The 26435-nt window shown below is 33.9% G+C and overlaps 3 protein-coding genes across 4 annotated transcripts in view; 2 read left to right on the top strand and 1 right to left on the bottom strand.

Moving 5' to 3' along the window:
* The window catches only part of LOC110105817 (1,4-alpha-glucan-branching enzyme 1, chloroplastic/amyloplastic), a 32513-nt gene extending 30027 nt beyond the window's left edge, over nucleotides 1-2486 (top strand). Inside the window, exons 17-20 of the mRNA XM_028694111.1 lie at nucleotides 706-783; nucleotides 1230-1385; nucleotides 2238-2312; nucleotides 2400-2486. Coding sequence (XP_028549944.1) covers nucleotides 706-783; nucleotides 1230-1385; nucleotides 2238-2312; nucleotides 2400-2486 — 396 coding nt within the window. The remainder of the gene's footprint in view (nucleotides 1-705; nucleotides 784-1229; nucleotides 1386-2237; nucleotides 2313-2399) is intronic.
* A 2467-nt stretch (nucleotides 2487-4953) lies between these two features.
* On the bottom strand, nucleotides 4954-11591 carry LOC110105814. The gene is made up of 3 exons (XM_020835458.2): nucleotides 9414-11591; nucleotides 7388-7698; nucleotides 4954-5414 (listed from the first exon to the last, which is right to left on the bottom strand). Exons 1-3 carry the CDS (start codon nucleotides 11366-11368, stop codon nucleotides 5062-5064), a joined length of 2619 nt encoding a protein of 872 aa, XP_020691117.1. The 5' UTR covers nucleotides 11369-11591; the 3' UTR covers nucleotides 4954-5061.
* A 5270-nt stretch (nucleotides 11592-16861) lies between these two features.
* Nucleotides 16862-26173, top strand: LOC110105809 (tRNA dimethylallyltransferase 2). 2 transcript variants are annotated; one of them, XM_020835453.2, is made up of 10 exons: nucleotides 16862-17203; nucleotides 17297-17376; nucleotides 17463-17531; nucleotides 17628-17709; nucleotides 17784-17878; nucleotides 24015-24089; nucleotides 24236-24652; nucleotides 24805-24880; nucleotides 24982-25148; nucleotides 25461-26173. In XM_020835453.2, exons 1-10 carry the CDS (start codon nucleotides 16894-16896, stop codon nucleotides 25650-25652), a joined length of 1563 nt encoding a protein of 520 aa, XP_020691112.2. In that variant the 5' UTR covers nucleotides 16862-16893; the 3' UTR covers nucleotides 25653-26173. The 2 variants fall into 2 exon arrangements, with proteins under 2 accessions (XP_020691112.2, XP_028549933.1); XM_028694100.1 differs by having other exon boundaries at nucleotides 24982-25143; nucleotides 25461-25643.
* Nucleotides 26174-26435: the final 262 nt, after the last annotated feature.

Genomic DNA, 26435 nt, shown 5'->3' with positions numbered 1-26435 from the left:
TTTATCTCTCTAATTCTATAAATTTCACAATTTATTACTCAAATAAATTTCATAAAATAAACTTATACTAATATAATAATTTACCTCGAAACCAGTTTCTCTTTCTCCTCACATACCAATTAATCTTAACAATATAATTATCTTTAGAACTTTTACTAAGTTTGGAAAATGTAAAAGACAACCATAATACAAACTGTAAAAAATAAATTTACTTACCTTTCCTTACTATTTTCCTTCTCTTCTTTTTTTACTTAAAATAATTTCTTCTCACAGCAAAAGTTCTCACAACAATTTCTCTCATACAGTCACTGTTCTCTCACTCGACCACTGCTCTCACATGTCAATTCCAATCCAAAGCTCTGTTTTAGCAATGCCGATTCCTGCTTTGCACTGTGCCGAGTCCTACAATACTTCCCTCACCCGCACTTCTTCCCTAATTCTCCCAACTGCCTGCTTGTGTGAAATCAAAAACAGAAGGAATGTGTGAGGGCCCACATAAAAACTGCTTATCTATACTCTTCACAGCCAATAGATCCACCTTTCCTTTTTGGGTTTTTGATTAAGATGTATAGAATGTGCATTATATACCTCTATCCCTGCTTATCATTTTACTGAGTTCAACTTTTTATGAGAATTTAACTTACTAAAACAATTTTTATTAGTCTTTTTTTCTTGAAGTATTGTATTATAAATGGCTGAATCCAGGGAGACGCTGTTTATTTAAGATACCACGGAATGCAAGAATTTGATCAAGCAATGCAGCATCTTGAGGAGAAATATGGTGTAAGTATTCTATTACTTAGGCAGTGATGAATTGTTCCATCTATTCCTTCTCTCAAGCGCGTGCTTCTAGTTTATAGTCATTTGTTTTCGAAGCACTTCGTGTTGTGTTTTCCATATCATAAAACATCCATTTGGTTATATATTAAGATTTCGTTTGGGACGGCTTTATTTCTGCTTCTTAAAGTAGCTTTCTAGTACAAATATACAATAATTAAAAATTTTGCATTAGAAAGCTGCTTTATATGGCAGAAAGAATGCCGTTCCAAACAAAGCTAAGTCATTTTTTTAATCAGATGTGGAATTTAGACTGTTTAAGATAGAGTTTTGAAATCTGATTGGGCCTTCTATATTTTCATAAAATCATTATATTGTTGTGAATAGTTCTTTTATGCTGTTGAAGTAAGTGTTTGTTATGCATTGAAACTCAATATTTTGGATCATTGCAGTTCATGATTTCAAGGCACCAATACATTTCACGGAAAGATGAAGGAGACAAGATGATCATTTTTGAGCGGGGAGATTTAGTTTTTGTGTTCAATTTCCACTGGTCTAATAGTTATTTCGGTTATAGAGTTGGTTGCTTAAAACCTGGAAAGTACAAGGTACTATTTTTTTTGGCACAATTAAGATGCTGGCAGCTTGAGAAATCATTGACTAGTTTCATTAAAGAATTTCTTTTTGTTACTGTGTCGTTAAAACGCATATCTGTCTAACATCATATTTCCTAGTCTACATGTTAAATGAAAATTCAACCAGCTCTTTTATGTTTAAGTACCAATTGGTTAGAAACACGCATTGGTTTAGCTTGCGATCTCTTAGATTGTAAGTGCACATTTCTGATCTTTCGGCAACCAAACTTTGTTTGGAAGTAGGGGTGTAAGTGAGCCGAGTCAGCTTGAGCTCGACTCGTTTATGAGCCCATGAGCTGAGCTTATTGAGCCAGGAGCTCGAGCTCGACGAGACTCGGCTCGTGAGCTCGCTAGCCGGCTCAAAATTATTAAAATTTAAATATTTTTAAAAAATTCTGGCGTATTTCAAACTATATATATATATATATATATATCTGCAGTCGTAAAATATCAAGAAAAGAAATTTAGAGATTTTTAAGCTCAACTCGAGTTCGAGCTTTGTATTTTGACAGTTGAGCTCGACTTGACTCGTTTGCACCCCTATTTGGAAGTATCTGAAAATGATAATCTTTTTCTTTGATCATAGATTTTATGCTAAAATCCAATTTTGCTTTAAATTGGAACTCCTTAGTTTCAAATAATCTTTCAATCCCAATTGAGCCAAGCATATTAATTTTATAGAATATATAAATTAAGCTGTGCACTGGCCGGGGATGCTATTCTTAGTGCAATGCTGCTGAATTTTGACAGTCTTTTTCCTTATATTTCTGTAAAGCCTTCTTGAAACTGCTTTTATATGAACAAACCATGCCTGCTTTACTACAGGTTGTGCTAGATTCTGATGACAAACTTTTTGGCGGATTTGGCCGAATCAATCCTTCTGCAGAATACTTCAGCACTGTAAGTTCTAAGGTTTACTCTTTCCTTCAATCTTCATTCAACCCAATGTACAAATTATACAACTATCCATGTCTTTTGATCAAGCAGGAAGGTAAATATGACAATAGGCCTCATTCCTTCCAAGTTTATGCCCCAAGCAGAACAGCAGTTGTGTATGCCCTTACGGAGGACTGAGGCTTTGTTTGGGACGACTTTCTTATTGCTTTTTAAAGCTATTTTGTAGTATAAAATTTTTAATTTTTGTACTAAAGAGTTGTTTTTTGAAGCAATAAGAAAGCAGTCCGAAACAAAGCCTGAGTCTCCAGCTGCATATTCATCAGATTTCATGCAATTTCTTGATGATTTACAATCTCACAAAACACGAATCAAGAGTGCGCTTGAAGATCGATAATGCTCGATGTCGAGAGCTATCGCCGAGATCGGAAGCCTTCATGGCGGCCTTAGCTTGGTCTAGTGGCTTATATTTCTAGCTTTCCATAATGTAAATGAGCTTCCTTCTCTAGATTTATGGTAGAATAACCTTCTCCTAGCTCTTGGCTCATCTCTATATGATAAGTTAGTGCACAAGATTTTTAAAATGCCAGTGATTGTGTTATGTGAGAACTATTATGTTTACTGCTACTTCGCTTTCTTTAGTAATGATTTGGGAGTGTTGGTCTGTTCTATGCTGTAAGCTGATATTTTATGAAATAATGCTTATGTGTTAGATATTGGGAGCTTGATTATTTAGTATTTTTTGGGGGGATTTACATACATATACTGTTTTATGTCATCTTATTTATATACTCAACCCCCAAAATTTTAATATTTCATGCCTATTAGTCATAAACAACTTTAATATCAAATATGATATTGTTATATTTCATTTCTATCATATATATCACCCTATAAATTTTAATATTTTATTTTTTACACATTTGATTTATGGGTGGTAGATATGAAATATTATGATTTTGATTGTTAGATATATAAATAGCATTATAGAATTATTATCTTTTATGTAGTATGTTGTGCACCTTGGAAGTTTGTCAACTGATGTATTTTTGTAATGATAATTAACCTTTTTTTTCAACTTAGAAAATAATTATAATTGGTCATACGAATTTAAAATAAAATTATTTTATTTATTATGATCTATAATGAAATAAAAAATAAAAAATGAAAATGTATAATTAATTATTTATTTATTTAGTAGATATAAAGGTGTATTCTTGTTGGAGTAAAAGTTTTAGTATTTAAAATGGTTTTAGAAATAAAAAATATTGGCTTGTAATGCTTTTTCATTACATTTTAAATGTTTTTCCCATCAAGTAAAATATGAATTTGATAATGCATTATCTAAACTATCCATTGCTGAATTATGTTTTCATGTTTAATCAAATTTAAATAAAAAATAAATTGTTGTAAATGATGAGAGCTCAATAATAAAAAAAAAAATAAAAAGTTTTTCTCATTTGGTCTAAGATGACAATAAGATCTTTTAAATTAGTGGGAACAAAGGAACAATTATTACGTCCTCCGACCAGATGCAGAGAAGCATCCGGTCGTAAGCAAAAAAAAGGCGGTACCAAGGTGTACTGAGTTTTTCAAAAAACTCGGTACACCTCGGTACCGCCTTTTTTTTGCCTACGACCAGATGCTTCTTGCATCCGATCAACCGAACCAAATAAAAGTTCGGAACAAAGCGAGGGATTACATGACAATGCTTTTATATTTATAATTTTTGTTTCCAATTTTTTTACTTGAAGATTACTTCCTGAATGGTTAAAAAGTTCCTTATTTCATTTTAATCAAAATAAAATTTAGAATCATCAAATTTATTTTAAATAAATAAAATTTAATATCTATTTAATTAGTGAAATACTAAATTTATTTTTAAACAAATTCCATAATTCTAATAATCATCTTCATCAATTTTCGATCTTATTTCAACTCATTATTTCTACTTTAAAAAGTTCAGATAAATATCTCATCTATGCGCTAATTGCGGTTACATAATTTCCAATTTAAATAAAAAAATTAATAATTTTATTAAGAACATATTTAAGAAAAAAATAGAGAATTATCTATTTAAATTTTAGCTTACAAAACTGACGAAAATGAATGAGGTCTTAATAACTAAATTCTAATGGAATATTAACTCATAAAAAATAAATAAATTTCATGAAAATTTTGCTAAAACTCACAAGAGAGAAATAAGTAAAGAAATGATCCATAAAATGTAATAAATAAATAAATAATTAATTAAGTCACAAGGCTTCCATTTTCTGCTTTTTCAAAAAATTTAAAGAATTTTTTTTTATATTTATACAAAACAATATGCCGAACAAGAATTATTCTTGCAATTTAATCTGTTTAAAATTTTATGTATAAATGAAGTAATTATCAGAGTAAATTGTAATTTCATTCAAAAGTATGATGACTTATAGTTTGCATAAAATTTGTGTAATGATATTTTATGCAAAATTTAGTCAGGATGAGTTTCTAAATTTTAAATTTATTTCATATAAATAATAAATTAATTTTTATATTATATTCATATCTCAAAATAAATTTAAAAATTTTTCATCCTGACCCAAATTTTGATGAGATATCTTCACCCAAATTTTATTCCATTTTTGTTTGTTTCATACACCACAGCTACACAAAATCAATCCCAAACACCATAAAGTAAAAGTGAGCTTCTCAGAAGCTACAGGAAAGAAAAACAAGTAATAAGGTATCAACAGATTAGATCAGTACCCGTAAGTTAAATAGTATTGAGAGGGGCATCAGCAATGGCTTCAATATCATCCTTCCTGCTTTTAAGCAAAGATCTTCTCTTGGTTTCTGGGTCGAGTTTATACAAGTCTTCTGCAACAGCTATGTAACCATATAGGAACTCATCTGGCCGTTTGGATTGGCTTTCTACTTCGCTGTTCTTTCCACGGGAAGAAATTTGCAGGAATTCCTGTTTGCCATGCTTTTTATCGGCTAAGTGTTTGTGAAGTCTTTCTGCTGTTTGTAGGCCAGAAAATGTGGGCAAGAACTTCACAGTGAAGATGCTCTGATTTGCAGGTCTTCCATGGCAGAAGCGGATCTTTCCTGCGCCGAAGCCCATTTCTGCAGCAAATAAATACAGCCAAAGATTTAGGGGTTAATGGTGGTGCCGATAGGCGGCGGTGGTAGAGGATGGTGATGCCCGTGGTGGTGGGCGGCAATAGTGACAAAAGGAATGCAAGCAATCACAATGCGGGATTTGAAAATCAGAGGGGCAGTTTTCAGATGAAGGAAAATTAAGAATTTTGATGTATTCCAACTTCATTTGGCCACACTACGTTTTTTACTAAAAAATCGTTTTATAAAACAGCAAGAAAGTCGTCTCAAATGAAGCCTTAGTTTATAGTTTTACTAGACATAGAAATGTCTTGGCAACATGAAAACTATAAGCAAACCAAAGGGCAATCTCTAAGTATTTCACTACTTAAATGATATATCGCAATCATAATATGATAAATGTTACACGCTTACAATGACTGATAAAATGCAAATAGTACCCTTAAAAAGTTCAACCTATCATGAATGGCTTCTCATTGAACATTTTCTTATGATAATATTGTCACATCGATGTAGCCTCACGACAATGTATTAAAAATTCAAATGTTTTTTTTTTAAATTATAAATAGCAATCTTAAGGATTGTACCAGGCTCGATCTATCACGATATAAATAAACTTCTAATTAAAGTACTATTCCTTCTGCTTCAACAAGTCGAATCCTTGATATTGGAAGAAATAAAGAGTATGAGAGAGGTCCTCAACTTATACAAGCATGAAATCTGATTCTTCTAATTGTTATGCTTCTTCCCTTCTAGTTTAATTTCTTTCTTTTTATTCATTTTATTCATAATTGAACTAATGTTCTACAATGGCATGGTTTTCAATGAGTTATATGTCCCCGTAATTCTAAATTTCTAGAAAAAGAGTATGAAATGATTATACTAAACTTGGCTTCGTTTGTCAGGGGCAACTTTCTTCCTGCTTTCTCAAGCAAATTTCTAGTACAAAAAATTTTAATTCAATAAATTTTTGCACTAAAAACTGCTTTAGAAAGCTGTAAAAAAGTTGTCTCAAACAAAACCTTACTCTCATCATATTTTTGGTTTTAGGTAGTGATAAACCTAAAAAGACTTCGTTAGAAAATATTAGAAATGTCCTTTTTTTTAATTAAATTTAAATGAAAATTTGACTCTTAACATGATACAATTGAGAAAAAGGACTCATGTAGCCGACCAACATAGTGGAATAGAAGCTTGATGTTGTTGTTGTATTGATTCGAAAAATAATGAATAGCAAATTAAATTAAAAATCTATGGCCAACAAAAGTTTACGTGCAATGCATTTTTTGTATCTCAAAGTGGATTAATATTAAAAAATTTGGATCCTAAGACGTCCCATATCAGTCAGCCATCAGCCAAAATAACCAGAGAATCATTCCTGTGACTGTACCAATAAAAATTAAGATAAATATCCTAAAACTACATCACAATATGTGTTTGTATTAAAACCTAAGAGCGTGAGAGTCAATGCTCTTTAAACTCTATATATTCTTGGGTCATAACCACGACACATGCAGAATTTCAGATCACATTATCCAACTATAAATATCTGAACTTGTTGGGAAGTTTTTGCAAATGATTTTGGTAAAGTTGAAAACTTCATTGGCAATGCCAAATATTTACTTCTTAAACCTTGAAATTAGTGGCAGTCATAAGGGGTAATCATTCATCTATTTCTTATAATTAAATGCATTATGGCACTCATACAAATTCTTGACCAACTAAAAATCATGAAGTACTAAAAAAAAATTTGATTTGACCATTCAAGTCATATTTAGAGCTATAAAACAGTTTTTTTTTTTTAATCATGATATGATCAATGCAGTTTTTCAGGTGCATGTAATTTGTGGGTATGAAAAGATAGAGAAGCGACAAAATGTCATCAAATGCAACATATAAAAAGGGATAATACTACCTAAAAGAACAAAAATCAGTAACGTAAACAGAATTACAATATCAAACTCGAGTAGAAAACAAACCTCTGAGTATCTTTTCCAGGCTATCAACATTGACAACTTTACCAACCTTGGTACTGCTATAATCTCCAACTAAAATATTGTGAATAATTACGAGTGGAGGCCACAAAATAAGGTCTTCCCTCATAGCTTTGGCATCAGCAACAGGCATGGCCTGGTATGCCCTCGAATTTTCAGGAGGCACACGCCAGTTCCAGCCCAAAAGGACACATAGTGCCTTGTGAAAACCTAAATGTTCTGTTTTTAAACCGGGCTTATGGGAGTGATAGCAGTGTGTAACTAGGCCATTTGTATCCAAAAACTCCTTAGAAGTACTGCGACAAAAAAAAAAGAAAGAACAGCTACACTTATTGATCAAAATACAAAAATTAAATAAAAACTAACAAAAAGTACATATTATCTCCAGAAAAATGCAAGAAGAAAATATGTTGAGTTTAGAATAGAAAACAGATCAGGTAAACCAATCTTAGTGTACAGGAAAAAAATACTCAAGCTCTATAAAGTATTAAAACTTATTTGGCAGTGATAGAGACAAATTTAGATTCCAAAAAAGCATCCAACATTGTAATTTATAGTCTTTAATTGATAATAAGACATGTATACCATTATGAAGTCAATACCAAACTGAAATTTAATGCTAGAACAAACAATCAAAATGCCCAAAGCATGAATTCAAACAAAAAGCTAACAGCAATAATTTAATCAGCAACTCCAAGAATAGGATAAGCCAATTGACCTGTCCTGCAGGGTTGTGTTACATGCGTGATCAATCTTTGCATCATAACAGAAACCGAATAATACCAGTCAAAGGAAATCAGGGAACATAAAAATTGAACTTTTTTCTTTTTTAAAAGGATAAATATTTATACATTAAGTACTAACCAATACTTCTAAATAACCATAAAGAATAACAAAAAACAGCAATGATCTTCTCAACTCATAAACTTGGCAGTTTAAAAAAGAAAAAAACAAGAGAGTAAACAAAACAGGTGATTATATATAACATGAGATACAGTGTGGTAACTAAAGTTGCATAACAAGAGATTTCAAGGAAAGAGTGATATTGTGACATTTTTTTAGAATTATATGCTCCATTAAACAATTATGCAAGTAAATTGAATTCTCTTTCATATTTGAGAAGCACCAAAAATTCTCACTTCACGTATTAGAATCTGTCTTTGGAGTCTCTGCGTAACTTCTGTCTTAAGGTAGACTAAGAACCCTAACCCAACACTCTGAACTCTTAGCTGAGAACCAAAATTTCTGGGTGATAACACATCACATCCTGCAGTTTCAATTTTTCCAACAGCATCTTCAGAGATTGACCATACTCATAGCTAAGCAACATTTCACCCCATAGCTGGTTCGTAAAACAATATTTTCAAACAGAGAAAGAATGAAGAGAATAAATCCTGTCAGTAAGTACTTACAAACAGGGAGTCATAATGCCTAGTTTTGCCATTAAATGTCAAAATCAGTTCTTCATTCGCTGTAACTCACACAGCTGACTTAAGTTTCACTCAAAATCAAACAAATTTTGCAGGAGATCATGATTCCAATGGTTGCTTCCAATCATCAGTCATTTTCACCAAGAAAGATGACAATCATATTGGAATTGAAAGTTCCAAAGTGTGCAAGATACCTGAGACATGCTAGAAGCTTATAATTACTTCCATGTGAGAGAAATCTAGGAGTTTTTCAGCACCATATTACTACTTCTTAAATAGCATGCCACAAAACATCTAATCACTACTACCCCAATTCAGAAAAACTACTAGTTAATGCTGGAATTATGATTAAACTAAAACTAAACCCCTGTAACCCTTAAAGATTTCAAACCTTGAATGATTTTAATAAAATTAAAACAGAAGCTTCATGCCTTCTCAAATCAACAACAGGGAGGCATGCTTCCTCATACTTAGGGCGTGAACTTTTACGAATATATTTTTCTGAAGCCCAAAAGTGCTTCTGCATCAAGAAAGGAGCAACTATATGCTTCCATAAATATACTGTAGTAGAGAAGACAGACCTTCCACATACACTACATAGTAGGCTGTAGGTATTTCCTTGATTTTGGTATATTCTTTGATTGTGCTGACTCTCATTCAACAGCTTAGAATAGCGAAGGAATGCTTTATGAACTTGCTGCTTAAACTCCTCTGAATCTTCTGGGGGATCATTCTTCACAACAAGAGAATCACTGTCATGTTTCCCTCTAGCTTGAGCACCAAGCCTATCCTGCATTCCTCTCTTCCAGTACTTGTAGGGCCTCAACGAATCTTGTCTTCTTTCTGAGAAAGATGAAGTATCAAAGTCAGAACGGGGGTGCTTCAACCTCCTCTTTGAATCGATATTACGACCAATTTCTGCAGGTGTGGAAGATACAACTTTTGATGGCATAAAAGCGTCAGATGAAGAAATGCCACGCAAAAATTTTCTATATCGGGATTGTTCCATAAGCATGGATTTCGACATTGAGGGCCCCGCCATCTCTTCACTTGGCCACATTTCCTCATTTACATACGGTGCAAAGGAATGACGGTCATTCATAAACACAGTTCGTGAATCAATGTCATCTATGTCTTCAATGATGTCATAATTTCTGTTCTCCATCCTTTCCACATCATAATCACCTAAATCATCCATGTGTGACCTGTCATGAGCACTCATTGATAGCCTATGCTCATCTACTTCATGATCTGATAGCAAAGGCTTCCTATTCCTATGTTCCACTCTGTGAGATATTGGGAAAAAATGTTTTTCAGAAGCAAAACCCTCTTCAAAAGGCATCCTTTCATAATCTCGTGATGATTTAATTCGCAATCCATCATGCCAATTGCCTGAATTGGTTGGTAACTCTTGTTGAGCTCTCACATCATCAAAATCATGAGCAAAATCTCGCTGCAAATAATGGCGACGCTCTGAAAAAGTTCTTTGAATTAAATTCCTATTAGTAGAATCATCTTGATCCCTCCAGTCTCCAGGATAGTCTAATTCAAACTGAGTCGAAGAAGTTGCATTCGTAAGCTCAGTCCGAGAAGCACCAGGCATCTTTTTATATAGTTCATCTTGTACCCTATGTCGATGATCATCCAGGCCTATAGGGCCAAGTTCATCATGCTCATATATCCGGGATCCATCCAGTAGGCCATGCCTCAGTGGATCAGACTTCGGTACTTGATTGTAGGTGTAATGCTCCAAGTGGTCATCAGGGTATCTGCCCACACCAGTGGCAAGCCCATCTGATATAGGGTTATGATGCAAACTGTTGACCTCCTCCTTCAATATACCAGATGAAGAAATATTGCTGAAAGGCCTTAGCTGAGAGGACGGCAATTTGGGGATGGAAAAACCTCTGGAATGTATATGTCTTCTATCCATATCATCATATGGATCCCTACGTCCATCATTATAAGAATGCATGTCAACTTCCTGTATCTCCATACCAAAACTACCTCCACTGCGTCTCATTCTCTCCAAGTTCAGAACAGCAGAACCAATTGGGTGGTCTGAATAAAGGCTCCGGGATGATCCTTCTCCAATGAAGGTTGAATTTTGTCGCAGTATGCCCTGTTCCTCAATATCTAACGAGGAAGGTGGCAGAGCCCCGTCAATCTGAGAATGGAACTCTCTATCCTTGATCGATGGTGAATACTTCCAGCTAGGGTTAAATGAAGGGTGGTCTGGAAGTACGTAGTCGTGTTGGAATCTGAAACCATCATCACGCGAAGAGAACGGTGGTGACAGTGAGCGATAGCGGTGCTGAGGCGGTGGTGAATGGTTATGTACAAGTTCCCTTCCATGATCAAGGCGCCTCAACGGATGCTCCTGCCGCCGCTCTCTTGATGCACTCCGGCGGCCAGAGGGCCTATGGGCCCTCATCGGCGGCCTCTGTTGCCGCTTAAAACTCATCATAGGGCTCCTACTGCGACGTGAGCGGTGAAGCAAAGGGTCACCACGCCATTCCGATCGACGGTCCTTCATTCAGCACCACTAGTTCCAATGCTTAACGTATCCTTTCCTAAATTAAACTATCAAAACCTACAACCCAGCAAAAACAAAAACCTAGATATCGTCGACAGTCGAAACCTCTTCCACAAATCGGTAATAAGCCTATAACTCAAAGGAAACCGATAAAAGTGTGAAGAAAGCGTGAGACTAGGAGCGGAGATGCAGAAGGGTGCAAAGCGCAAATCGAAAAACGTAACCCTACCTGTCGAGATTGCCGAGGATTCCTTACCTTGATCCTTATGCTGGGAGGAAGCGCATCCAAAGTCCAAACTTGCGGAAACGGGAAAAAACCTAGGATGGATTATTGGATTATAAGCACGGTAGGTTTATAAAATTAAGTTTTTGATTGGCTGAAAATTAAATAGGGATTTACATAAATATAATATATGTATTTATCTATTATATAGGTCTTTTTGATCCGTTAATTGATTGATTTGACTATTAACTAAAAAAATTTAGATTTAAGTATATGTTATTTGTATGAGTTTAAGTGCTGTTCCTTAATTCACTCTCTCTATCTCTCTCTCTTTATCTCTCTCTCTCTCTCTCTCTCTATATATATATAGTGATATGTCTATAATCAAAATAAAATTTTTTATTTTTTTTTTAATTTATCATTTAATTTTTTTTATATTATACATATTTTTAATATTATAGAACAAAACCAAATCACTCAAAATAGCGTGTGACTGAACTTATCATCTTTTTTTTTTTTTATGCGTGCCGCCGAGGAGAGGGAGTAGAAGAGGTGGGCTATCCAAAAATGAAAAATAATTCAAACAAATAAGCACCGCATATAAAACACATTTAATGGGTTTTTTTTCTTCACGTGTCAGAGTTTTTTCCTCCATTTGTCACGGTTTTATAATATATCTAAATAGTTTTAAAAATAAATAAACATGAAAGAGATCTTATCGAGTCAAGCCATGAGCAGATCATAGAACGCTTGATTCATTTACAGCCCTAATTTTGTTATTGATGTTTAAGCAAACATGAGAGAATATCTCTACGACAATAATGAAATTGAACATATAAAAAAATATGTGAGTAAATAAATAAAGTTCAAAGGGAGAACAATCAAAATGAAGTGGCTTTCAATGAGAATGGGAGAGAATGAAGATGGGAGTTGTGAGCAGGGCCGGACCTATGATGCCGTGAGGGTGGGCAACCCTCAATTTTTTTAAAAATTAAGGGTAGTTTAGACATTTTCTTCCCAGCTGCCCTATTTTATCCCCTTCCCCCCTCCCAAAAAAAAAAAAACAAAGGACCAACTTGAGCCGCCAGCCCCAATAGCGGAGTTCTTCGGCTTTTGGCAATCGTGGAGAAAGCCATAAAACTGACCGCCTAAGGTAATCTCAAAATCTTTTGCATAAGTGAACTAAAATCATATTTGCTTGAGATGGAAGAGGCGGGGTGTAACCGCAAGCAAGAGGCGTTGAAGCAGGAAATCTGGAAATGCATAGCCGCGTGGAAAAGAAGCATTGTTTTTTTTTCTCATTGAAAGTTCAGAAGGGAATTCGTTGATTATTATCATGAGATGCATAGCCGCCTTGGTGTTGCATTAGTTCATTGTTTTGTTTTGTCATCATGCCATTCATTCAGTCATTTTTTTTCTATTATTTCATTGTTTTGTTAAGTCTAAATGTCATTCATTCATTTTTCTCTGATATTTGTTCATAATAATTTTTTTTTATAAAATAGATTTTGAGAACTTTAATAATCTTCCTATTGACCATGGGCTTCGACCTTCTATATGGAATTATGATGTGAATGATAGGGATAGAGTTCGGCGAGCATATTTGGTGAAGGGACCTTATCAACCAAAAAATCATAACTTCCCCCAAATAACAATAGAAAATGTAGCTCGAAGGTTTAATTCTAAATGGTTTGAAGAATATCCAAGCTGTAATAATTCTAAATGGTTTGGAATTATGATGTGAATGTTAAGTTCAAGAAGGATGATGTGTATCCGCTGGTTTATAGACTCATTATTTTAGCATTGACTTTACCAGTTGCTACCGTTACAGTGGAAAGAGCATTTTCTGCAATGAAGATTGTAAAACATCGACTACGTAGTAGGATGGGTGATGATTGGCTCAACGATTGTCTGGTGTCTTATATTGAAAATGATGTATTTGATTTGATTCCCAATAAAGTTATAATGCAACATTATCAGAAAATGCAAAATAGATTATTAAGCTTGTAATAATTTTTAATTTATCAATCATAATGATTTTGCTTTGAATTATGTTCTTTTTTATATAAATATTAATATATTCATATGCAAAATTTGCCCACCCTGAAATAAAAGGTTGGATCCGCCCCTGGTTGTGAGGATGAGTGTTGTGAAGTACTTATGGACAAGAAATGATCTTCAGTTGTTTAATTATTTTATCCTAATCTTTTGCTCAATTTTAAGAATTTTTCATGTTAGCATTGCACAAATGGACAAATATTAAGACAAAAAAAGGCTCAAAGAAGTCACCATAGTTTTACATGAAACTTTTGAAAAAGAAAGAGAGAGAGAGAGTGAGAGAGAGAGAGAGAGAAATTTAACCTAGTTGAAATAATACACAATGCATGTAAGATTATAATTTTTTTCACTCTAAATTGGAGAAGACAAAATTTTAAAAGTATATGAATTATTAGCTTAACCTTTCATAAATGAAGTAGATAATACAAAAGAAATAGTGAAGGTGAAAATGACGATGAAAAAATAAATGCCATTTGGTATAGTTACTGGGTCAACGGATGGTGGCAGCTAGGAGAAGATCGTTAGGTGATAAAAGTTGGGTGACACCGATCAAGCGATAGTGAGTAGGTGATGATAATCAAGCGATAATTGTTACTGTTGGTGATTGTTAACAAAGGTCATCATTGGGAAAAAAAATTAGAATACATTATATTTTTAAGATTTCTCCAAGAAAAAAAAAGAAATTAAATTCTTCCAATTTAGATCTCAATGCGTGACACTTGGTCAGGATAATTCCCTAATACTGACATGATTCCCATCAAATTAAGACATTAATGAATGGTAGTGAGTTGCCTAACTATAATCATGATTAGATTGTTGTTCTTTTGAGGTTTCCTACTATTCTTAACTTAATATAAATGATAAACTAGTTAATAATAATAAATGGATAGCCCTTGATAATTGTGCCTAAAATGTTGGCAAGAACATTTTCCAAGGATCTTGCCCCTTAGCCTAGAATTTCTTTCCATGGACAAGCAAATTATTACATGTTGAAACTTTTATGATTTCATAATCATAATTTTTTTTCTTAAAATTATATAAAGATTCATGCACAAATAAATAAAAGTTCATAATTAACAAGAAAATTTTTAACCTAGGGGGGGCTTGCCTGAAATAATCTACCATGCAAGTAAGATTACAGAAATATATTATTCCCTTAATACGAGAAAACGATACTAAAAAATATCAAGTGTTATATTAATCTCTTGTACGTAAATCTAGTATATAATACTAGACAAATAGTGAATAGGTGCAATATGTGGGCAATAGTCGTTAGGCAATGGATGCTGCTAGTGGTGATCATCAACATCGATCATCACCCAAAGTTTTAAAATTCTTCATATCTCTAGGCTCACTCAAATTTTGGTCCTTTTAATGTGAAGAATGAGAGTTAGTTTATACTTTTCTATATTGACATTTTGATAATTTTAATGCAAATTCCTCAATACTCAACTAGACTGCTTTTGTAGATTATCTCAATTATATTTCTAATTAGAAGACAAGGAGAAAATTGATATCGAAAGAGAACCTATCAACTGCAAAAATATGGAAAAAAAAAAAAAAAATCCGCTATAAGAAAACCGATGAAAGGAACCTTCAAGATGTTAAGCTTCGAACACAATCTCAAAAATTCAACCTCCTTAGTGCATTGCGATGTGAATAGAACCAACATATTGAGTAGAAATGAAGACGAATAGAGGAAGTCAAGTAAAAAAAGTGGGCTAAGAAGTGAAAATTTGGGTTCTATAAAGGAAATAAAAAGAAATGTTTGGGGAGGAGTGCAAGGATGCATCTTATTTAAAAAAAAAACAATAAGATGCTAGCCTCTCGTTGAATCGGTAACTAATCTTATCATCTAAGCAAATTAAAATTTTGTTTGAAACAATTTTCTTATTATTTTCAACAGTAGCTTTCTAGTATAAAAAGTTCTAGTTTAAAAAAAAAAATTTGTACTAAAATTGTTTTAAAAAGCAGTTAAAAAACCATATCAAATGAAGCCTAATTAGACATGATAACACTAATCATCCGTTGTGAAAGATCAAATATTTGTGAGTTGTTTTAACCCATTATAATAAGTATGAATTTTATATACAACATAATAGAAAAGGATCAAAATGATTTCTCAACTCTTTGTAAAAGATCAAATATTTGTGAGGGATCAAAACGGTCCTCAACTTTTTTGAGGGATCAATTTGATCCCTTAACTCTTTAAAATGTGATTTTTTGATCCTAACATTTGATGTTGGAGTTAATGGTGTTAAATATAAAGATATTTTGATCATTTTTTAATTACAAATTTATTAAATATAATTTTTAAGTAAATGTAATTTTTTTAAAATGTTATTAACTATTTCTTTAATAAGAAATAATAATAATTTTAGTTTTAATTTTTTTTTTCATAATTTATAAATATAACTGACAAAAATATGTGTGATTAAGTTGAAAATAACATCTATTTGCATTTAATTTCTCTAAATTGATAAATATCATATTTTATAAAATTTAAGTAAATTCTTTGAAATTAAAATTTAAATTATTATTAATTTTTTATTAAACATTTAATACATTTTTTAGATAAACTATAATTACTTGAAAATTATATTTAATAGATATTTAATTAAAAATAATCAAAATATTCTTACATTTAACACAATTAACTCTAAGATTAGATATTATTATAAAAAAAAAATCAATTTTAAACACTTGAGGGACCCAATTGATCTTTAAAAAGAGTTGATAAATATTTTAATTTTTTTTATAAAAAATAAAGCGACTATTTTGATATTTTCTCTATAACATAATATTTAGATTTGAATTAAAAAGAGTTAAAAAATGGCTTTGCAAGTCAAAGCGAGCTAAGATCATCTCCAGCCGTTCGACAAACAGCCGAATGGAGGCCCTCAAGCGTAGCAACCGAATGCCATTTCTTCCGCCATTTGATCGCAGTTGAACAGTGCAACGCCAATATTGGCGTCGCACTGTTCACTTGCGCCATTTCTTTATATCTACCGAACTCATCTGAGAAAGGTGTGAAAGAAATGAGCGATGATTTGGAGGCAAAATGATATTCCACTGAAGATGAATCATAACATTTTTTAATTTTATTGTATTTTATAGTGAAAAAAGAGAATTTTGATTGGAGATGCCCTAAAAGCAATCCCCACGCCTAGTCCCTTCCTACAAAAGCCCTTAGCCCTTCCCTTAAGCGACCCTGCTAGGCACTTAAGCGCAAAAATCTGAAGCGATGTTGAAGGAGACCTTCGATGCCGTTGCTTCAGTACCTGAGAACCCTGACTCTAACCATAGCCCTAAGGCCCCTAACGTTGGATTCCGAGATGGGGAATACCGCAGCTGCAATGATGTGAAGGTGGAGATGAAGACGGCGAAAAAGAAAGTGCTGGTCGTGATGGGTGCGACGGGTGTTGGGAAATCACGGCTTGCCATCGACCTCGCTAAACACTTCGCCGGCGTCGAAATCATCAACGCCGATTCCATGCAGGTCTATCGCGGCCTCGACATTCTGACCAACAAGGTTCCTCTTTGCGAACGCAAAGGTCTGCCCCCTTCATCATATATTTTTGAAATTTTTTATTATCTTAAAATTTTGGAGTTTGTGGTTTAATTTAGTTTTCCGAATTTTGTTACAGGCGTACCTCATCATCTCCTTGGCACCATTGACGCATCCATGGAGTTTACCTCGAAAGATTTTCGTGACATTGCCATACCTGTGAGTATTGGGCTGCGTCTTTTGTAGGTAATTCGTTTCGGTGCCTCCTGGATTGATATATTACTTTTCCTATATTGTGGGCAAAGATTATAGATGATATACTATCGCGTGGTTGCCTTCCTGTCATTGTTGGGGGTACAAATTACTACATACAGGTTTTTATCTTAACAGATCTATTTTTTTCGCATTCAATGATTCAAAGGTTATAGCTTTTCTCTTTTCCTTATATTTTTGTTGCTTGTTATGCGTAGGCTCTTGTGAGTCCGTATCTTGTCGATGATGTCGTTGAAGATATGGCCGAAGGTTCTGGGAATTCTTTATTAGGCGACATAGGTGAAGAAAAGACTCATTGATTTCTTTCATTCTTTATCTGCCAAAAGCTTTTGCTTATTGTACTTTTTCATTAGATCTGAACAGCATTAGTTCGTCTTCTGCCTTTGAACTTCTAAAGGAGATTGACCCGATTGCAGCTAATAGGATCCACCCAAATGATCATAGAAAGGTAAGATTTTTCTTCTTAATTATGGGTATATACGTTGGACCATTTTTTAAAATCTACTTAAGTTGGTCTACATGATTTAGAAGTTTCTTCCCATGTAATTTTATATTTGTCTGCCTTTTTTTTGGCTAAACCTAATCTTTGCTGGGTTAGCCTTTTCTTAATACACCCTTTCTTTTTTTATTCATAAACATGTCTAGCTTAAATAATTAAACTAATTTCCAGGAGAGCCTCTTGGACCATGGCTCCCGCTTTGACTCATTTACTATTGCAAATCAATATTGTTGATGAGCGGAGTCTTCCTCTTCTGCGTGATCAAGATTGAGGACTGGTTGAATCTTTTTTTTTTTTAATATATAAATTTTACCTTCATACTTTGTTAACATATTAGCAACGGTTAGCATGAAAAATTTGACTAGCTCGTAACTTTTGCTATGGAGTGGATCCTACTCTTCTGCCAGTGTGTCTAGCATGGAGGGTTGCTACTTCATTTAAATTTGCATTTATTAACAGGGTGGTTGCTCCTTCTTAACTTATTGAGTTTGGTATGATGGCTACCTATGTCTATGATGGATCATTTTTGGCTTCTTTTCATTCCTTTTGGAAGATGAAGGTGCGAGTTTCGCTACTGTACATCTTGTAGAAAATGGATATGTAGTTGTGATACTTTTCCATCACTAGCTTGGATTGCTTGACTAATGATTTTAGTTTCTTTAGTGGTGGAAAATAAATGATACACATCTTAAGGAACTATTCCAAAGGTCAGTTCATCTATATATTGTCTAGTGATGGTGAATTTCACAATGCTTTTCTTTCAACCTTTTCATTGTCCTTTCTTAGTCAAGGAACAAGCAAAAAGAATTTTGGTGTGGTGCAATGCTTAACCCTATTTACTCAACTAGAGTTACACAAATAAGATTATACCACCACATGAATCTATATCCATAATTACACTAACCATATTATTTTACTAGGATGCTTAATCAGAAGAGCTTATCCTTTTCTTTGGTGATGGTCAATTTCAATTTGGCTAGAGTTGATCCGATTCTACCTTTTGCAGATCCATAACTTTCAATATTAGTGATGAGAGCCTTCTTTTCTCTGGTCACATGCTTTTTGGCATCTTCTCTAGATGTAGTTTCTAGTAGCTACACTTCATTTGTCTGTTGAGCTAGAAGTGAGAGTAGAAGTCTTTGCCTCCATTCATATTCATTTGGCTTTAAATAGTTTTCTTACCATCTTGGTGACGAAGTATCCATCTTTTGCTACTCTTATCCGTGCAATTCTTCACATACTTGGCTATGCATTTTTAGCTTTCTCCATGATGTTTTTTGTTATACATAACTTTAGTTACTTATATTGGTCTTAATGAAGACTTGTGATATACTCCATAAAAATTGATTTCTCCTCTAATGAAACTTATAAAGCGATAGTTTGCTCGTGAAGTTTTATGGTCTTCCTCTTGCACATTATATTCTTGTCTTTTGCTTTAATTGCTACCATCATATGCACTTAGATACATTGTTTTATTTGTAGATATAGAAATGTGCTTTTAAATGCTCCACCATATTACCTACATTCATAATATCTGTAATAAGAAACAAAAGACATTTTCCTTTTGTTCAGGTGAGGATGAGGTGTAAGCCTCAAGTTGGATCGAGGTAAACTAAAATTGAAAAATTCATAAAATTAAATCAAATTCATAAATATGCTATAAATCATTAATAGTTTAACTTAGTTCAGCATAATATAGTACTCTTGATAAGAAAAGAAAGCAAATCTCAATCTTAAATCTTACTCTAGTACTCATAAATTATTAAATGAAACTAGATTCAAGTTAGGCTCTCAATTAAAACTTTAATACCCTAAATCCTTTAAAATTTTTTTTTAAAGGAACATAGACCAAAAATAAATTCCAAAAGTTTGCTTAAATAGCTTAATAGAAAAAAAATTAGATGCCAATGCTAAAAATGTATCTAAAAAAAGATGAATTTTAAACATGAAGGGGAAGAGAAATGATTCCTATTTGCTTGTTGCTAGAATCTTGGAGGCATTGTTGCTTAGTTGTTAGAGTCTGCCAAAGTGCAGAGTTGAAGATGGAAGTCGGGTGATGACGATGTGTTAAGTTGTGGATACTAATTAGTGCCCTGTAAAAAAACAATGTATATAGTGACGGTACATAGGTTAACCTAAAAAAAGAAGGTTAAAAAATACAAAGAGTGTGCGAGGCCCTCTGTTTAAAATTGCGCAACAAGAAGCGCGCCTCTGCACAATTCTTCCCAAAGATGCCTCGAGGTGCATGCAATTTGGAGCTTGAAAGAGGCGTACGCCTCACCTTGTGTGAGGCGCGCCTCAATTGCGCAATTATGGGTGAGGCGTACGCCTCATCCAAATGGCCCACCTACTTAAAATGAGCCTTTTTTTCCCTACACTCGTTCGGCTCTAGGCATTTCCCGAAAGCTCCCCTCCCGCAAGCTCCAGTTCGCGAAACAGAGGATCCCGCACGGTCGGCCTCCAGTCCCGCCGCCTCTCCTACCGGCGTCACCTCTCTCCGACGAACTTGAAGCGTCCGGCCGCCTTCTAGGAGAAGTCCACAATCGATTTTAGGTATTTTTATTTAGATTTTGGTTAGATTTTTCAAGTTAAAGGAAATCTAGGGTTTTTGATTGTGGAAATGACTCTTCCTCCACTATACATAATAGAGGTGCACGGGGTTCTATGGATCAGTATATGACTAATCCAGAAGAGGATAGAGGACAAGCACAAATGATGATTGCGGCTGGTACTAGAGAGGGTCGATGCCAGGTTTGCATGGACATTGGCAATTTTTTTTTTTGAAAATGCCATACCATTTAATGTTGCTACGTCGCCTGCCTATTTCAATATGCCGCGGTCTGTAGGGTTTTATAGGAGAGGGTTGAAGGCACCTTCCATGTATGAGTTGCGAACATGGATTTTAAAGGAGGAGCTGCAGAACACAGAGCGGAGCATTGATGAGATTAAAAGGACATGGATTGAGACTGGTGTTACCATTATGTCAGATGGATGGTCTGACATGAAGAGCAGGAGCTTGATTAATATCCTTGTCAACAATCCCTACTTTATTCAGTTCTGAATTCTAATTATCTTTTTTATTCTTGAAAACAGTTGAATGGTGGATCCAATTTGGTGTTTCCACTCCTGAGTTACAGAATTTTGCTGTAAGAGTGTTGGGCCTCACTTGTTCTTCTTCTGGGTGTGAGCGAAACTGGAGTACATATAGTCAAGTGCAAACAAAGAGAAGAAATCGACTATCAACACTCATAATGAACTCCCTCGTATATATTATGCACAACAAGAGGTTAAGAGATAGTAGGTTGAGGAATAAGGGGTTAAAGGATGATGAGGACCTGTTGGTGTGTGATGATGTGTCATCTGATAATGAGTGGTTCATAGATGATGAGAGATATTTGCCATTATCAGACTTACAGCTAGAAGATCTAAGTGTGGATGTCTTGAGGGGCGAAGCAGTTCAAGTGGGCACATTATCCTGCTAGCTCTGCAGCACAACAATCAAGTAAAAGTATTCAACAACTTCTTATATGCTATCACATTATATTTATATCAAGTGAGCAATTAACATGATAATGATCTTTTCTCTTATTGAACAGGGAAGATAAAAGTGAGTTATATTGAAGATGATGATGATATGGCATTCATAGATATAATTATAGAAGAAGATTTCCTTGAAGACCCATTTAGTGATGGGATATGATTGCATCTTATATGTTCTTTGTACTTTGGGAGTTTTGTTGAACTAATATTTTGTGATTTTGTATATTGGGACATGATTTTATTGCATCTATTTTATTAATTTCCACTATTTTCATATATCATTTAGATTTTTTTATTGTAAGATAGAATATTGCTATTATTATCCTGCTAAAACCCTTAATTTCTCATTTACGCAATTCTGTGTCTGTGAGGCGTACACCTCAGACCGCCTCGAGGCTTACGCCTCGCCTCACGGACGAAAACCACCTCGAGGTTTAATTACGCAATTTTAAACATCGCCGAGGCCATTGAAGTTCTCTTCTAAAACTCCATTATATATATGAATTGCAACCTATATATTTGGGATCTATGCTTTGATGCTAAATGCTCTAGAATTGAGAAGGTCTTAACAATAAACATGCTGTCAACACTAGATGAAGATGGGGAATACCTAGGTGTAGAAATGATAATGTAGAATATTTATGTGGAAGCAGCCTTTTTTCGGTTTCTTCCTTTCAAGCTTCAACCAATATTAGGTTGTTCTTGATAGTTTAGCAAGGATTTTAGTGGATGGTTTTGTGATTACTAGGAGAGAGAAAACTATTAGAAACTAGATTTTAGATAGATAATGGCTAGAATTAAATTTATGTGATTGTTTTCTCCTCTTCTTGCTATTGATTCCTCTTGTAATTCTCATATCTTTTCATCACTTAGAATTAAATTCCAAGTTTCCTTTGTATGAAGAATAATTTGTTGGAAATTTGGCTAGTGCCAAATATAAGAAAGAGATTGTAGGAGTTGGGCGTTCCTTTTTTAAGAGAATGTTGACCTATCTGTAGGAGTTGGGCGTTCCTTTTTAAGAGAGTACTGACCTATCAAGAAAGAGAGAGAATAATTTAGGAATTTTTTATTCTCAATTTTTAATGAAAGATAATTACAAAAGTTTATTTATAGACTAAAAAAATCTCAAATCCCTGTTATTTAATTATGAAACTAATTTCATACAAGATTTGTGGGTGTTAATGGAGGATTTTTTTTTTCATATGAGGAAGGTTCTCCTTGTATAATGAGTGGTGTTGTTTTATTTTTTCATATTCTTATTCCATTACATTCATCTCCTCATTAAGGAATTTTTTTAGTAAAACACCCAAAACTCTCTCTCTTTTCTCTAGAATGCCCCACTGTGTGTCTGTATACCCACTTGCGCTCGCTCCATTGCACTGTGCTCATGCTTGCCTCACTAAACCACACATGATTGCGTCCTGCTCACACTCGCTTAGCTGTGTTCTGCGCACTTACCTTCTCCTTGAGGAACTACACATGATTGATTGTCCCGTTGTTGTAGCGCCGTGACACACATCTTTTTGAGTACTGCAGATTGGTAACATAGCACGATAACATTGTTCTCCATAAGATATAATTGTGGGTGATGCAATGGTTTGATTGATTAGGATTTGCTCTGACTCGCTTGATTTATCTATTATTATTGTTTGTGATACATGATTATGTTTAGATTTTTTATTAATCTTGCTTTGTTAAGTTTAGTCATGAGTGCTGTATACACTTCTAGTGTAGTTTTTCTATTTTCAGAATGACAGCTTTGATAATGTTTCAGCTCCTTTCTAAAATTGTATAAAGTGGTAGGTTTTTGTCTTTTGGAGGTTTCAAGAATCTTATTACTGTGAATCTAAGGCTTCGTTTGGGATGACTTTTTTATTGCTTTTTAAAACGGAGTTGTAGTACAAATTTTTTAATTTTTGTACTAAAACTCCGTTTTCAAAAGCAATAAAAAAGCAGTCCCAAACGAAGCCTAATAGACCTCCTTAGCGTGATTCCAACTTACTTGATTCTACATCAAATCTTCATTTTCTCTCTTTGTCCTACATAAAACATGACATTAAAAAGATTTCAGTATGTATGAGATGAACACGTCTGCTACGAAGTTTTCCCAACTTAGGCTTTGTTTGGGACGACTTTCTTACTGCTTTTTAAAATAACTTTCTAGTAAAAAATAAAATTTTTTGTACTAAAAAGTGGCTTTAAGAAGTAACAAGAAAGTCGTCCCAACAAAACCTTAAAATTCTTAGAACGTAATAATGAATTGTATCCATCTAACAAATGCTTAAGATTCAAAGTAATCTGACCTTCCCTGATTTGATGAATATTAGACATGCACGTATTTTTTTGAAGACGTATTATCTATCAATCATTTTGGAGAGTTATCACACTCATGTTCCTGCATCATCATCTTATTCTCACATTAGATTGTACTCTATCCATAATGTAAAAGCCATTAATGCACCTCACAAAATATTTTATCAAGCTTTTTATCTTTTTCATTTGTCAAATAAATTTTTATAACTTTTTTTTTTGGTTACTTGTGCAGATACACCGCTATCTCAGTGTATATGCTAGCTCAGGGGTCCTTCCAAGCAGTCTTTTTCATGGAAACCCTGCGAAAGTATGGAGTTTTTGTTAAATAACCAATTTTAGAGTAACAAGTTAAATATTTGAAATAAAGCTTGCTTGAGCCAGATTAGTTGCTTGAATTTTGAACACTATGGATATGCGGCCAATGTAATTTGTATTTCTCTTATGCCAGGACAGAAATGGGGACGTGCTGATAATTTCAGATATACCTGTTGTTTCATCTGGGTGGATTCATCACTGCCTGTTTTGGATAGAAATATTAACTCCAGGGTTGATTGTATGATCGATGCGGGCTTGTTGGATGAAGTATCTGACATCTACAAACCAAAGTCTGATTACACTCGTGGCATGAAGCAAGCAATAGGTGTACGGGAATTTGAGGAGTTCTTCAGAGTTTATTTTCTCAATAATGAGGCATTATATACTTCTGCGTGGAATAGCAACATCGATGTTCCAAATTCAGTTAACATAAGTCATATCTCAAAGCCAAAATTTGCAGACATTTTGCACTCCAAGGACTGTGAGCTGCGGATTTTATTGGTTGAAGCCATTGACAAGTTTAAAGCTAATACACGCAAGCTTGCTCGTCGTCAAGTAACTTTCTTGTCTCTCGGTTACATATCGATGAAAAATAGCTTTTGATGTTGCAATTTTTTACGCAATGAAACAAGAATATATTCTTGTTCTATAGTAATGATGATTAATTTGCTTGCTTGTTTACTTTTCTGTTTTTTGTTTTTTCAAAGAAACGAAGGCTGAATCATTTGAAGACAGATTTTAGCTGGAACTTGAAATATATTGATGCAACCAGAGCCTTTTCTGGTATTTTTAACCAAAGCCATCAACTTTTTACCTGAGCAAAGCATTTAAATGCTTAAAATCTTTGTTTGGCCATTGGCTAATTGATCTGGTTTTTATTCTAGATGAGGCATGTGATTGGTGGTCTGCTTTGGTTCTTGAACCTTGTGTCAATATCGTTAGAACATTCTTGCTAGAAGGAGCTGACTCTTTCATTTCCAATGAAATATCAGATGATATACTTAAGCAGCGGCTGGTGTCAAGGGAACTCTGCACTCAATATGTTTGTGAGGTTTAGTCCTATTGGTGCAATAACATATCATAACCATCATGATTTTGAGAAATGACACCTTAACTAAGCTCGGTCTCTCATATGATTTAGGTTTCATTTGGGATGAATTTCTTATTGCTTCTTAAAACAGCTTTCTAAAGCAAAAATTTTAATTTTTATACTAAAAAAAATGCTTTAAAAAGCAGCAAGAGAATCGTCTCAAATGAAGCCTTAGAGGATTCTAAGGATACTCGCTTTCTTCTATTTATAGTTTTTACAAGCAAATGGTGCTCATATTGTTGTAATACTGCTAAATGCTTGTTCCCTTCACAGGCCTGTGGAAATCGTGTCCTCCGAGGAACACATGAATGGGAACAACATAAAAAAGGACGTGTACACAAGAAAAGATTTCTTCGTTTCAAGAAGTCCCTAGGGTCCTTCTCCCCTGATCAACATACAGATAATTATGCTGATGTAAGTAAGTTACAAATCATTGATTTCATATCTCCAAAACTATCAACATGAGGAGAAATTATTACGTGCAAAGTCCGGACGTAGAGTTACATTCGAAATCTAATACAAACGTGACACTTGTCATTGTATACAGTGTGTATAAATTTGTACAGATTGTGTAGAACTGTGTACACAGTGTGTATGTTATATATATAAGTTTGTACACACTATGTACATAATTTTGTAATTTGTGCATAGTGTGTACAGTTGTATACAGTGTATACAAGGACACGTGTCACATTTTTATTAGAGTCCGGACGTATCCGGACTACGACCGTAATAATTTCTCCAACATGAGACCCCTCTGGAGATCATATTATATTCTGCATCCTTCAATCACAGGCTTGTCAAACTTCTCTCATAGGATATTCTCTCTTTGATTTATTTGATTGTAACCTTGACAAGGAAGATCAGTGTTCTACTGGGCAAGGTTTTTGTACTCCTTGCTAGCTTGAGTTACTCTGTACTAGTTATTGATCAGATATACTATACATAGCAGTTTATTTTACTGCATTGCATTTTCAAATTAATTACTTTGATTAGTGTTAGTAGTGTAGCAATTAATGTAATTAAGCACATTTTTCCACTAATTTTTTTGTTTAGAGATTGAAGCTTCTTCTATGCTTGTTTGGTAGAAGTGGCACTTGAGATCTAAAAATCTTCTTATAATGATTAATAGTGGTGGAGGGAGAAAGCCTTCTTATCTTTATCGAGTCCTTTATCTTTTTGTATTGTTGATAGAGTTACTCATCTCTTTATTTGTAATTTTTTTTAGATATCAATTTATATCTGACA

The sequence above is a fragment of the Dendrobium catenatum genome, unplaced genomic scaffold, assembly GCF_001605985.2.
Source record: "Dendrobium catenatum unplaced genomic scaffold, ASM160598v2 fragScaff_scaffold_390, whole genome shotgun sequence".
NCBI lineage: Eukaryota > Viridiplantae > Streptophyta > Magnoliopsida > Asparagales > Orchidaceae > Dendrobium > Dendrobium catenatum.
This window is presented reverse-complemented; position numbering and strand designations above follow the sequence as displayed.